Source organism: Dermochelys coriacea, chromosome 10, assembly GCF_009764565.3.
Source record: "Dermochelys coriacea isolate rDerCor1 chromosome 10, rDerCor1.pri.v4, whole genome shotgun sequence".
Lineage (NCBI taxonomy): Eukaryota > Metazoa > Chordata > Testudines > Dermochelyidae > Dermochelys > Dermochelys coriacea.
Genome location: NC_050077.1, coordinates 5,502,485 through 5,515,338, shown reverse-complemented (window position 1 = coordinate 5,515,338; position 12,854 = coordinate 5,502,485). Strand labels below are relative to the sequence as shown.

The following is a 12,854-nucleotide window of genomic DNA, read 5'->3' as shown; positions in this document are numbered from 1 at the left end:
ACAAAACAAAAAACCTACCAGCATAAGGAATACTTATATATTTTACATTTTAAGTTACTTAGCTTATTGTCATCAGAAGACAATTCTTAAGCTTTATGGTCAGTGTGTCCTTTTCTATCTCTAATCTAATGAAATGCCCTGCTTGGCTTTGTTGGTTTTTGTGTAAAATAGGTCAGTGAGGTTTTTTTAAAAGAAAAAATCTGCTGGTTTCCTGATTGAAAACCCATTGAAGTCAATGGGAATCCTTCTGTTAACTTCTGGTAGGCTCTTAGTGCTCATTCAGGAGAGAGCAAGAACATAAATTTGGGTGTAATGCCAGAGTAATGGTTTTAAAGGGATTATTAAACAAATGCCACTGGAGATCCTTGTGTGTGTGTTCGGGGGGGAGATGGTAGTGCAGTATTGTGATCATTATTAATCTGAAGCATGTTTCTTTCCTTCTCAAATGAGTAGGGGAGTTGGTTCAAGTTTAAAATATAAACTGAGGACCAGATTCAGACCCTGAGTGTTTGAGTGCGGACAATGGTGCGTGTCAAGAGCCTGATCCTGCAAGTCATTCAGCACCTCTCAGGAGACTCCAAGAACCTTGCAGGACTAGGCCCTTTGACGCTATATATAGGCTGGCTGCAGCACCCCACAACTGGATTATTCCTGCCATGTGATCTGTATGAGGTGTGAGATGGATCACACGCTGACCCCAACCTTCCTCCTGGTACGCCCCTTTCATTCTCGATGTAGCAATTGGGCCCTGATTTTTATAGTTAATCAAACCTCCAGATGGCAATGCTTCCAAGTTGCAGCAAAGCTTGGCTTCACATACAGAATTTGCAGAGGGAGCCCATATCCACATGAAAATAACAGTGAACATAGTTCCATATACCTGCACCAGGATTTATGCATGCACTATGTTTAGATATGTTGCTGTCTGTGGACATCAAAATTGTTGTCCGCACCACAGCGTCCCTCAGTTTAGAATAGATTTGAGCATTAGTTAGGAGGGGGGAAATAATCAGTGGTGTAGCATTTTCAATTTTGTAAGACTTGTTGCTGTAAGTGACGTGGCCAGTAATCGGATAATGCTTGAAACGGAGTGAAATGTATGGAGCCTAATCAGGAAATATTGTCCCTCATCATTTCTCTGACAGAGGAGATGACTGCAGTTACAAACTGCAAGCTGGTAACTGGCGGAGATTCCTAAAATATGAGATAATTCCTAGAAACTAACCGACTTTCTCTGCAGTACATCAAATTCTAGGTCTATGATCTGTAATTAAATTGCTTATACTGTTAAAAAAAGCATCTGGGCTGTTCTTAGATTGTCCAGTTGAAGGATGTAGATATTATAAGTCGGAGAGCTGTAGTGACATGTAAAAGTAGCAATTTAGAGGACAAGAAAATATTAAGTCTTTATATTTTGAACATGCCAGTATGTGAGAGGATACAGGAATCCAACCCATAGCATAACTACACTCTTACGACTGAAATAGTTGAATTTTTGTGAGCATTAACTGTCAAACGGCCAAATTAACTTGAAGCATCCTAGATCCTGAATGTTATCTCATGAGCCATCACATTAACATATCAAGGTATTTTTAAACATGGTTCTGTGAAAGAAAAATTCTAATATTTGGGAGTTTTATACAGATTGTTTTCCAAAGCTAGGCTGTAACACTGCAAATAGAACCTCTTCTCTGTGTGGGTTAATTATTGCCCAAAGCATTAGAAAACTCTTATTACAAATTAAAATCGGCACTCTCCATGCTGCTGGAGCTGTTGAATATTTACATTGTACAGTATTTTGAATGTTGCCTTCAGATAATGAAAATATCTTGGGGGGAAAAGTAGAAGAGGAAGACGGTGCAGCTATCCCCATCCTGCTAAAATCATAGGGGTGTTGTCCCTCCTCTACCTAGCTTGAGTAAGGGGGTTTCCCTACAGCTCCACATTTGCCTGGGCTATTGCAATGAGAGCTCCCTCACCACTATTACGTTCTCCTTTAACCACTGTTTATATGGAGTGGTTTCCAATCCATCCAAAGCCTCCAAGTTCTTTGCAAACATGAATGCGTTGGCTTCATGACCGCATCATTAGGCAGGCTAATACCGAACGCAGACGAGGAAAGTCACACAGTGAGTGTGTGGTGGAGCTGGGCCGAGAACCTAGGAGTTGTCTGCTAAGGGACCTGGTGACTTTTGCTAAGTCCTCTGCCTTGACCGCAATACAGTCCTTTCCTTTTTGTTGAAAATACTTTGTCCTGACATAGAAGTAAATGCCTCCAGAGGGCCATGAAATGCCATTCCTATGCTTGCGTTTCCTAGAGGACAGCAAAGACTATCATGGCTTCAGGATTCCCTGAATCGTCTTTACTCTCCAAGATACTGTAAGGAGGTATGGCCTATATGGTGTTCTTTTCACAATGTACCTTAAATCCCCATTTGAGACTTTCCCCATAGAAGAGCATTCACTGGAATTGATGCACAAGAGAGGTTTGATAGGAAGTGGTCATATTGAAATGATGCATCAGAAATGATAGTGGACCAGATTCTTATTAGGATCTGGCCACTTTGCACCATCCAGACAGCACAAAAAAGATGAGTACTGGCTGTAGCTGGCCAGTTGAAAATTCCCCTGGCATGGGAGAACTCTTGGAGGGTATCAAACTGATGGAGCTGGCTCCTGCATCTGTGCATGCCCTGGGTAGATTGGTGCATGATCCTTTGAGGACCATATGTTGACAATTAAAGCAGCCTCTAAGCTGTACCTCTCAGACTGGTGTCAGCATAGACAGTCCCTCATAATCAGGCTGTAATGAGCATCTTGCCACCCCTCCACTCTCTGGCACTGAGTGGAACTTGGCTGCAGGAGAGAATCTGCCTTGTGACTATGCTGTGTCCTCTTTGCTGACTTTTTGTTAGCAGGACTTGCCATCTCCCTCTTGAAAGCTATGAATCACATTCTCTTTCCTGAGGGCATGGGAGTGGATGTGTAACTGACTTAGCAGTCTTTGATCTGGGTAGCAACTGCTAATGCTACTGTTGGTATTAGAGAGGGATCCAAAGATGCTCAGAAGTTGGCAGGTCTGATCTCGGTTATCTCTGTTTACCATTTGAGGCACTGATGCCTAATGAACAGAACAATTGTCTGAGTTCTGCTCCTAACTCTGGTGTGTGCGTGACCTTGGTCAAGTTGCTTAATCTTGCTGTTTCCGTGTACTCATTGGTAACATAGGGATGCTGCATATCGCGTGTGTGTGTGTGTCAGGGTGGGATTGTGAGGTTTAGCTGATGTTGCGTAAAACATTTTATTTATTTGAGACTGTTGGATGAAAGACTCCATGCAAGTGCAAAGCAATATCATTTGGTTCCTGTGTCTGAGTGTGGTGTTTCTATATTAGATTTAGCTAAGTGAGTGGCTGATGATTTCTTTAGTAATTTGTTGCTATTGCTACTGACATTGCCAGCAACCAATGAAATATCAGAAAAGGAGTACTGGTGGCACCTTAGAGACTAACAAATTTATTTGAGCATAAACTTTCGTAAGCTACAGCTCACTTCATTGGATGCATTTGGTGGAAAATACAGTGGGGAGATTAATATACAGAGAACATGAAACAATGGGTGTTACCATACACACTGTAAGGAGAGTAATCAGGTGAGGTGAGCTATTACCAGCAGGAGAGCAGGGGTGGGGGTGGGGAACCTTTTGTAGTGATAATCAAGGTGGGCCATTTCCAGCAGTTGACAAGAATGTCTGAGGAACAGTGGGAGGTGGGGGGATAAACATGAGGAAATAGTTTTATTTGTGTAATGACCCATCCACTCCCAGTCTCTATTCAAGCCTAAATTAATTGCATCCAGTTTGCAAATTAATTCCAATTCAGCAGTCTCTCGTTGGAGTCTGTTTTTTGAAGTTTTTTTGTTGAAGGATAGCCACCCTCAGGTCTGTAATTGAGTGACCGGAGAGACTGAAGTGTTCTCCAACTGGTTTTTGAATAATGACAGGTTTCAGAGTAGCAGCCGTGTTAGTCTGTATTCGCAAAAAGAAAAGGAGTACTTGTGGCACCTTAGAGACTAACAAATTTATTAGAGCATAAGCTTTCGTGAGCTACAGCTCACTTCATCGGATGCATTTGGTGGAAAAAACAGAGGAGAGATTTATATACACACACCTTCAGCCCCCAACTAAAACCTCTCCAACGCATCATCAAGGATCTACAACCTATCCTGAAGGACGAGCCATCACTCTCTCAGATCTTGGGAGATAGACCAGTCCTTGCTTACAGACAGCCCCCCAATCTGAAGCAAATACTCACCAGCAACCACACACCACACAACAGAACCACTAACCCAGGAACCTATCCTTGCAACAAAGCCCGTTGCCAACTCTGTCCACATATCTATTCAGGGGATACCATCATAGGGCCTAATCACATCAGCCACACTATCAGAGGCTCGTTCACCTGCGCATCTACCAATGTGATATATGCCATCATGTGCCAGCAATGCCCCTCTGCCATGTACATTGGCCAAACTGGACAGTCTCTACGTAAAAGAATGAATGGACACAAATCAGACGTCAAGAATTATAAGATTCAAAAACCAGTTGGAGAACACTTCAATCTCTCTGGTCACTCGATCACAGACCTAAGAGTGGCTATACTTCAACAAAAAAGCTTCAAAAACAGACTCCAACGAGAGACTGCTGAATTGGAATTAATTTGCAAACTGGATACAATTAACTTAGGCTTGAATAGAGACTGGGAATGGATGAGTCATTACACAAAGTAAAACTATTTCCCCATGGTATTTCTCCCTCCCACCCCACCCCCCACTGTTCCTCTGATATTCTTGTTAACTGCTGGAATTAGCCTACCTGCTTGTCACCATGGAAGGTTTTCCTCCTTCCCCCCCCTGCTGTGGGTGATGGCTTATCTTAAGTGATCACTCTCCTTACAGTGTGTATGATAAACCCATTGTTTCATGTTCTCTGTGTGTGTGTATATAAATCTCTCCTCTGTTTTTTCCACCAAATGCATCCGATGAAGTGAGCTGTAGCTCACGAAAGCTTATGCTCTAATAAATTTGTTAGTCTTTAAGGTGCCACAAGTACTCCTTTTCTTTTTGGTTTTTGAATGTTATAATTCTTGACGTCTGATTTGTGTCCATTTATTCTTTTACGTAGAGACTGTCCAGTTTGACCAATGTACATGGCAGAGGGGCATTGCTGGCACATGATGGCATATATCACATTGGTAGATGTGCAGGTGAACGAGCCTCTGATAGTGTGGCTGATGTGATTAGGCCCCAAGATGGTGTCCCCTGAATAGATATGTGGACACAGTTGGCAGCGGGCTTTGTTGCAAGGATAGGTTCCTGGGTTAGTGGTTCTGTTGTGTGGTTTGTGGTTGCTGGTGAGTATTTGCTTCAGATTGGGGGGCTGTCTGTAAGCAAGGACTTGCCTGTCTCCCAAGATCTGTGAGAGTGATGGGTCGTCCTTCCGGATAGGTTATAGATCCTTGATGATGCATTGGAGAGGTTTTAGTTGGGGGCTGAAGGTGATGGCTAGTGGCGTTCTGTTATTTTCTTTGTTGGGCCTGTCCTGTAGTAGGTGACTTCTGGGTACTCTTCTGGCTCTGTCCATCTGTTTCTTCACTTCAGCAGGTGGGTATTGTAGTCGTAAGAATGCATGATAGAGATCTTGTAGGTGTTTGTCTCTGTCTGAGGGGTTGGAGCAAATGCGGTTATATCGTAGAGCTTGGCTGTAGACAATGGATCGTGTGGTGTGATCCGGATGAAAGCTAGAGGCATGTAGGTAGGAATAGCGGTCAGTAGGTTTCCGATATAGGGTGGTGTTTATGTGACCATCGCTTATTAGCACCATAGTGTCCAGGAAGTGGATCTCTTGTGTTGACTGGTCCAGGCTGAGGTTGATGGTGGGATGGAAATTGTTGAAATCATGGTGGAATTCTTCAAAGGCTTCTTTTCCATGGGTCCAGATGATGAAGATGTCATCAATGTAGTGCAAGTAGAGTAGGGGCATTAGGGGACGAGAGCTGAGGAAGCGTTGTTCTAAGTCAGCCATAAAAATGTTGGCATACTGTGGGGCCATGCGGGTACCCATCGCAGTGCCGCTGATTTGAAGGTATACATTGTCCCCAAATGTGAAATAGTTATGGGTGAGGACAAAGTCACAAAGTTCAGCCACCAGGTTAGCCGTGACATTATCGGGGATACTGTTCCTGATGGCTTGTAGTCCATCTTTGTGTGGAAGGTTGGTGTAGAGGCTTCTACATCCATAGTGGCTAGGATGGTGTTTTCAGGATGATCACCGATGGATTATAGTTTCCTCAGGAAGTCAGTGGTGTCTCGAAGCTAGCTGGGAGTGCTGGTAGCGTAGGGCCTGAGGAGGGAGTCTATATAGCCAGACAATCCTGCTGTCGGGGTGCCAATGCCTGAGATGATGGGGTGTCCAGGATTTCCAGGTTTATGGATCTTGGGTAGCTGACAGAATACCCCAGGTCGGGGTTCCAGGGGTGTTTCTGTGTGGATTTCTTCTTGTGCTTTTTCAGGGAATTTCTTGAGCAAATGGTGTAGTTTCTTTTGGTAACCCACAGTGGGATCAGAGGGTAATGGCTTGTAGAAAGTGGTGTTGGAGAGCTGCCGAGCAGCCTTTTGTTCATATTCCGACCTATTCATGATGACATCACCTCCTTTGTCAGCCTTTTTGATTATGATGTCAGAGTTGTCTCTGAGGCTGTGGATGGCACTGTGTTCTGCACGGCTGAGGTTATGGGGCAAGTGATGCTGCTTTTCCACAATTTCAGCTCGTGCACGTCGGTGGAAGCACTCTATGTAGAAGTTCAGTCTGTTGTTTTGACCTTCAGGAGGAGTCTACCCAGAATCCTTCTTTTTGTAGTGTTGGTAGGAAGGTCTCTGTGGGTTAATATGTTGTTCAGAGGTGTGTTGGAAATATTCCTTGAGTCGGAGACGTTGAAAATAGGATTCTAGGTCACCACAGAACTATATCATGTTCGTGGGGGTGGAGGGGCAGAAGGAGAGGCCCCGAGATAGGACAGATTCTTCTGCTGGGCTAATGCATCCGATGAAATGAGCTGTAGCTCACGAAAGCTTATGCTCAAATAAATTTGTTAGTCTCTAAGGTGCCACAAGTACTCCTTTTCTTTTTGTGAATACAGACTAACACGGCTGCTCCTCTGAAACCCATCTTGGAGAAACTCGAATTTTCCCCCAAACAGACTCTGCATAAATTCCCTGTGCTAAGGGATACAGTGTTTATGGGATTCCCATGCCTTATTTATCAAATTGAATAGAAGTGGCTGTTTTGTATACTATTGGAGAGAAGGAGGTGTTAATGCATTCGTACCTGATGCACAGATATACGCCTCCACCATGCTGGGCTTGAAAGAAGTCCCTCTGTGATGGTTTTTAATGACATTTTCATTTTTGTTTTTTTTCCTCCTAGTTGTCGCTTTTTTGGTGGCTTACCATCAAAACAAGCAGCTGATAGGGGAGAAGGGACTGCTGCCATGCAAACTGTACTTGCAGAACGTCAAACGGTATTTCAAAGGGAAGATTAACCTGGATTCCTTGAACTATGCCCCAACCATCATCTGGTTCCTGGACTGGTCTGATATGGACAGAAACCTGGACTACCTTGCTGGCCTTGGCTTGGGAGTTTCGGCTTACGTGTTGGTCACTGGATGTGCAAACATGATCGTTATGGCCATTCTATGGATTCTCTACCTCTCGTTGGTTAATGTTGGACAGATCTGGTAGGTTGCCAAACTTTCTCCTTTGATTTTCTCTTTGTAATTTCTCACCATGCATTGTGCAGATAAGCTTTTGTGCTCCTGAAAGATGGAGACCTGGTAAGTCATTACATAGGTACACTGAAGAAAGAATGTACCCTTCAGAAAGAAAAATACAGGTTGGCTAACTTGTTATGGGCCTAATTCTGTTCATGCCTGAATCTTACACTGGTGTAACACCATTAATTTTGACAGAGTGCCTCCTGATTTATATCATTGTGAGTAAGAACAGAATCAGGTCGATAACATAACTGTGGTACATGGTATACCTGCAGTGGGGCATATTCTTTCCTTACTCTAGCTAGGTAACTCAGTAGCTTTTGGTTTGAGCAAGATTATTCTTTCATTTAAAGCTGGATCAGCACCAGCACCCGTCTCATGAATAGATTATAGCATGTTATCTTTGTGCCTGGTTAAAATAAAATTTAAAACACTCAACATTTTAAATACAAGGGGCAGGAGGAAAGGATGGTTGTCCATTGCCTGTGCTCTTTAACAGTCTCTGGAGGTGTAACTACCAAATTCAGTGACTTTTCTGGCCTGCATTGTACCCTTAATCTGCAGTGTAACTTTATAGGATATAACAGGTTTCAGAGTAGCAGCCATGTTAGTTTGTATCTGCAAAAAGAACAGGAGTACTCATGGCACCCTAGAGACTAACAAATTTATTTGAGCATAAGCTTTCGTGGGGTACAGCCCACTTCGTTGGATGCATAGAATGGAACATATAGTAAGAAGATATATATACATACAGAGAACATGAAAAGGTGGAAGTTGCCATACCAACTCTGAGGCTAATTAATTAAGATGAGCTATTATCAGCAGGAGGAAAAAAAAACTTTTGTAGCCATAAAAATGTTGGCATACTGTGGGGCCATGCAGATACCCATAGCAGTGCCGCTGACTTGAAGGTATACATTATCCCCAAAGATGAAATAGTTGTGGGTGAGGACAAAATCGCAAAGTTCAGCCACCAGGTTTGCCATGACATTATTTGGGATACTGTTCCTGATAGCTTGTAGTCCATCTCTGTGTGGAATGCTGGTGTAGAGGACTTCTAAATCCATAGTGGCCAGGATAAATGGACAGAAATCTGACATCAGGAATCATAACATTCAGAAACCAGTAGGAGAATACTTCAACCTCTCTGGTCACTCAGTAACAGACTTAAAGGTGGCAATTTTGCAACAGAAAAGCTTCAAAAACAGACTCCAAAGAGAAACTGGTGAGCTGGAATTAATTTGCAAACTAGATACCATTAACTTGGGCTTGATTAGAGACTGGGAATGGCTGGGTCATTACACAAATTGAATCTATTTCCCCATATTAAGTATCCTCACAGCTTCTTGTCAACTGTCTGAAATGGGCCATCTTGATTATCACTACAAAAGTTTTTTTTTCTCCTGCTGATAATAGCTCATCTTAATTAATTAGCCTCTTAGAGTTGGTATGGCAACTTCCACCTTTTTCATGTTCTCTGTATGTGTGTGTATGTATCTTCTTACTTTATGTTCCATTCTATGCATCTGATGAAGTGGGCTGTAGTCCACGAAAGCTTATGCTCAAATAAATTTGTTAGTCTCTAAGGTGCCGTAAGTACTCCTATTCTTTATGGGATGTACTCATTAAAGTAGTGCTGGATAAAATTACAGTGTTAGTAAAAGTTGAGAAAGCACAACAGATCTTGCCAGTCACCCTGAGGAATGATAGTCATCCTGATAAAGCTAAAAACTGTAAGTGGTAGTGACCATGGTATAGCCACAGGGTATGATTCATCTACCCTAACGTTGAGCAGTATCTTGTGTACATGCCTTTTTCTTTCTTCCTGTAGCTTGCTCCCAAAATGTGTATGCCTAATTCCTTACCTGAGCCAATTTGTCCATACCTGTCTGTGATTGCACAGCTCTTCTATTTAAAGAAAGTGAAAAGAATGGCAGATATTAAACATCATCCCACTCAGCTTTAGCCCACTTGAGAACCCCTCCACCACTCTGTGTGCAGCAGGGAAATTTTACTAATTAGGGGATTCCCCTAATGAGTTAAGTGTACTTCATTCAGCTCTGCAATTACAAAAAAATCCAGAATAAGGCCATAGTGGCATGACAAGGGGTTTCAAGGGGTATCTTTTCATTGCTTCTACTCCTGAGCTAGTTTGAAAACCTCTCTGCTCATCTCTAGGCACCTGTATGTCCCTGCTGGCTGTTTGGCTTTTTCAGAAGGACTTGAAATGCCACCTGGTCTCCATTTGTGGCAGCCATGGGAATTTATGTAATTGTAGCTGCTAAAGCCAGATAGCGTATTTAACTCCCTTGTGACTCCTTTTGCTCATCTGTAAAAAGTGCATCATAATTACAACTGCAGAGTTTGGGGGTTGGAAGCTGATGCTGAGATTCCTCAAAGTCCTGGGGTGCTTGGTTTTGATTTGGCTTGTTAGGAGAGGAAGGGTCTAGAGAGAAGTTTGAGATCCAAATCCAAATTTCCTGCAGATTGGATGGGTTTTCAGGTGTGGTGCTGGTCCCTCATTAATGTTACTCCATCTCCACGAGGAGCGTCATGAGGCACAATTCATTAACGTCTGAAAGGTGGGCAGGAGCACTGGGCTAAGGCGCCATGTGAACGGCAGCCTCTTGACCTTGTATTGATTTATAAGAATGAACCTGTTTGGCTTGTTCCATCTTGTGCAGCTACCCAGTCATGCTTGCTCCTCACGTCCCTTGCTCCGAGCCACTTCCACTGCTAATAAGCATGTTCAGAGGAGAGGTGTGACCTCTTCTTCGTAGGCGTTAGAGGTGTAGCAGTCTCGCTGAGCAGCTAACTTTCTGCCAGAAATAAATCCTGCTGCAATCTGTGCCAATGTAACTGAGGGGCTACTGTTGGGGTTTTCCAAGTCTTTAAAGGCAAGGGAGGGTGATGATGTGCGTGGGTGGGGGGCGGGGACTTTTTCCTCCAGTAATGGATGGAACCACAACCGCTACCCAGCAGACCTTATCCAAATGTCTCTTCCTGAGTGGGTGTATGGCTTGGGAGTTCATGGCCAAGCTTTAGGTCCCTTTGTAAGTCGGAAGACAATGAATCATCTCAAGGGAATGTGAGCCAAGCCCAAAGTTTGCATTCTGTGGATGCTGTGGTTTGAAGGAATTGCCTCTTGATTTTTGAGATAGGATTGTACTTCACTTTGTTTTGCTAGTTCATTTGGAGCTTGTAAGTTACCCTGTCCTACACAGGTAATTTATGGCCTATGGTAGCATGTTCTGAGTTGAATGGGGGTGGGAAGGAAAATAGGTGTTGCCTCAGTTTCAGCTCAGCTTAGTTGTGGCATGAAATATATTAAACAGGAAATTGGGCTCAGGTTGTAGAGGGATGTAGAAATCAAAGTGACCCAATGCTACAGTTCATTCAACCATGGATACATTTTTCATTAGATCCTCTGCAATGGGTCACTGCGTGGCCAAAACCATATTATCATTGTGCATACACTGTGACATTCAATTCCACAGGGAAGTAGATGCTGGGTGCCTGGGTACTTACAATGCAAAAGAGGACTGGGGAGGGGGGAATGAATTGATTTTCCCTCTCGCGCCCCCCCCCCCCCGACGTGAAGAATTGTTGGATGCATTCGATAGACCTGTGCCTTCTGAAATTAAATGGATTTTGCCTTTGACCTCCGTGGGAGCAGGGGAGAGCCTCAAAATGGCAGGTAGCCGATGGTATTAGCTCTATTTACAAATAAATGCACGTTCGCTTTTTGTAGAGGGTTGCAAAGTCACCGTTGCTTCTTGTGGCCCTTTGTGACTTGGGTGGGACCTGCAGTGGCCCTACCTTTGTTTTCCCGCTTGGGCTTGGCCCTTTAGCTAAGCCATTAACAAAGCCCACTCCTTCAGGGGGACACAACTCCAAACCCAACTCTAAACACAGAGTCTCTGCCCCAGTCTCTCGTTCCTGAGGGGCCTCTTCCCTCCTCTGATTCAAGTCTCTTCTGCCAACCCTTTGGGCTCAGCTTTGCCCTTCGCAGGCTGCTTTTTGTCTCTCCCCTCAGCCTCTCCTGGGCTCCTTCACATTGCTCTCTGCTCTCTCCTGAGCAACCCCACCCAGGCCTTCTTGCCTGGAGCCTTCCATGGGCCTTTGTCTGCCTTATGCTCTCACTCTGCTGCTGGGCTTCCTTCCTCTGATGCCAACCCTGCACAGTTGGGGTGGCGTGGGGCTAGTGGAACTGGGTTGACTGTCCCTTAGTGGGGCAGGATTCTCTGTTTCACAGACAAATAGTTAAATTCAGGGATTATTTTAGGGTGACTAGGTGTGTGAGAGGCACTGGCATCTTTTCATGTCTGAGGTGGCCTCCTGTCATGTATTGGGCAGAGTGCACTGCAGTCCCAGGCAGGTCATGTTTGGTTATACACGTACAATGTCCCTTGTTTCTGCGCCAGCGTTACTTGTGTGCCACAGAAATATGGTTTAACAATGCTTTTTTTTTTTTAAACTAAATAATTCAGAAATAAACAACCATGAAACTGCGGTTATAGACAGTTATTTGAAATAGAGAAAGGAACCTCACAGCAAGTCCCTGCATGGATAATTTTCGTGTGCGCGCCGCCACTCTTGTTTTAGGTAATGGGGACACATTGCATCCCACCCTTGGGGCTTGTCAGGTTGTGGAAGGTTTGGGAGGTTGATGAGATGCTTTGGGGGTGAATCCAGAGATTCTGAGTAGGACCCTTCCATGATTCTTTTCCCAAGATTTATGTTACCAGGCCCCTAATCGGAATTATGTGATGATTCCTCAAAGAAGCTTTTCAGGGTACCAAGAAACAGATTATTCCATAATTGCCCATTATGCTGTTTCTAAAGCATCTGGTACTGACTGTTATCAGAGTCAGGATACTGGGCTAAGACAGGCCAGAAGTCTGATCCGATCTATCAACTCCTATGAGACTTCTGATTGGGAAGCCATTTCAAGGGAGATATGGGATTTTAAAGAGAGATACAATTTGCTGCTTCTTTACGCCAGCAAGGGACAATTTATTCTTTT

The 12,854-nt window shown here is 43.8% G+C and overlaps 1 protein-coding gene across 1 annotated transcript in view; it reads left to right on the top strand.

Annotated features, from left to right (window-relative positions):
- The window catches only part of LMF1 (lipase maturation factor 1), a 364,576-nt gene that overhangs the window by 15,064 nt on the left and 336,658 nt on the right, over positions 1-12,854 (top strand). Inside the window, 1 exon segment of the mRNA XM_038420733.2 lies at positions 7,483-7,792. Coding sequence (XP_038276661.1) covers positions 7,483-7,792 — 310 coding nt within the window.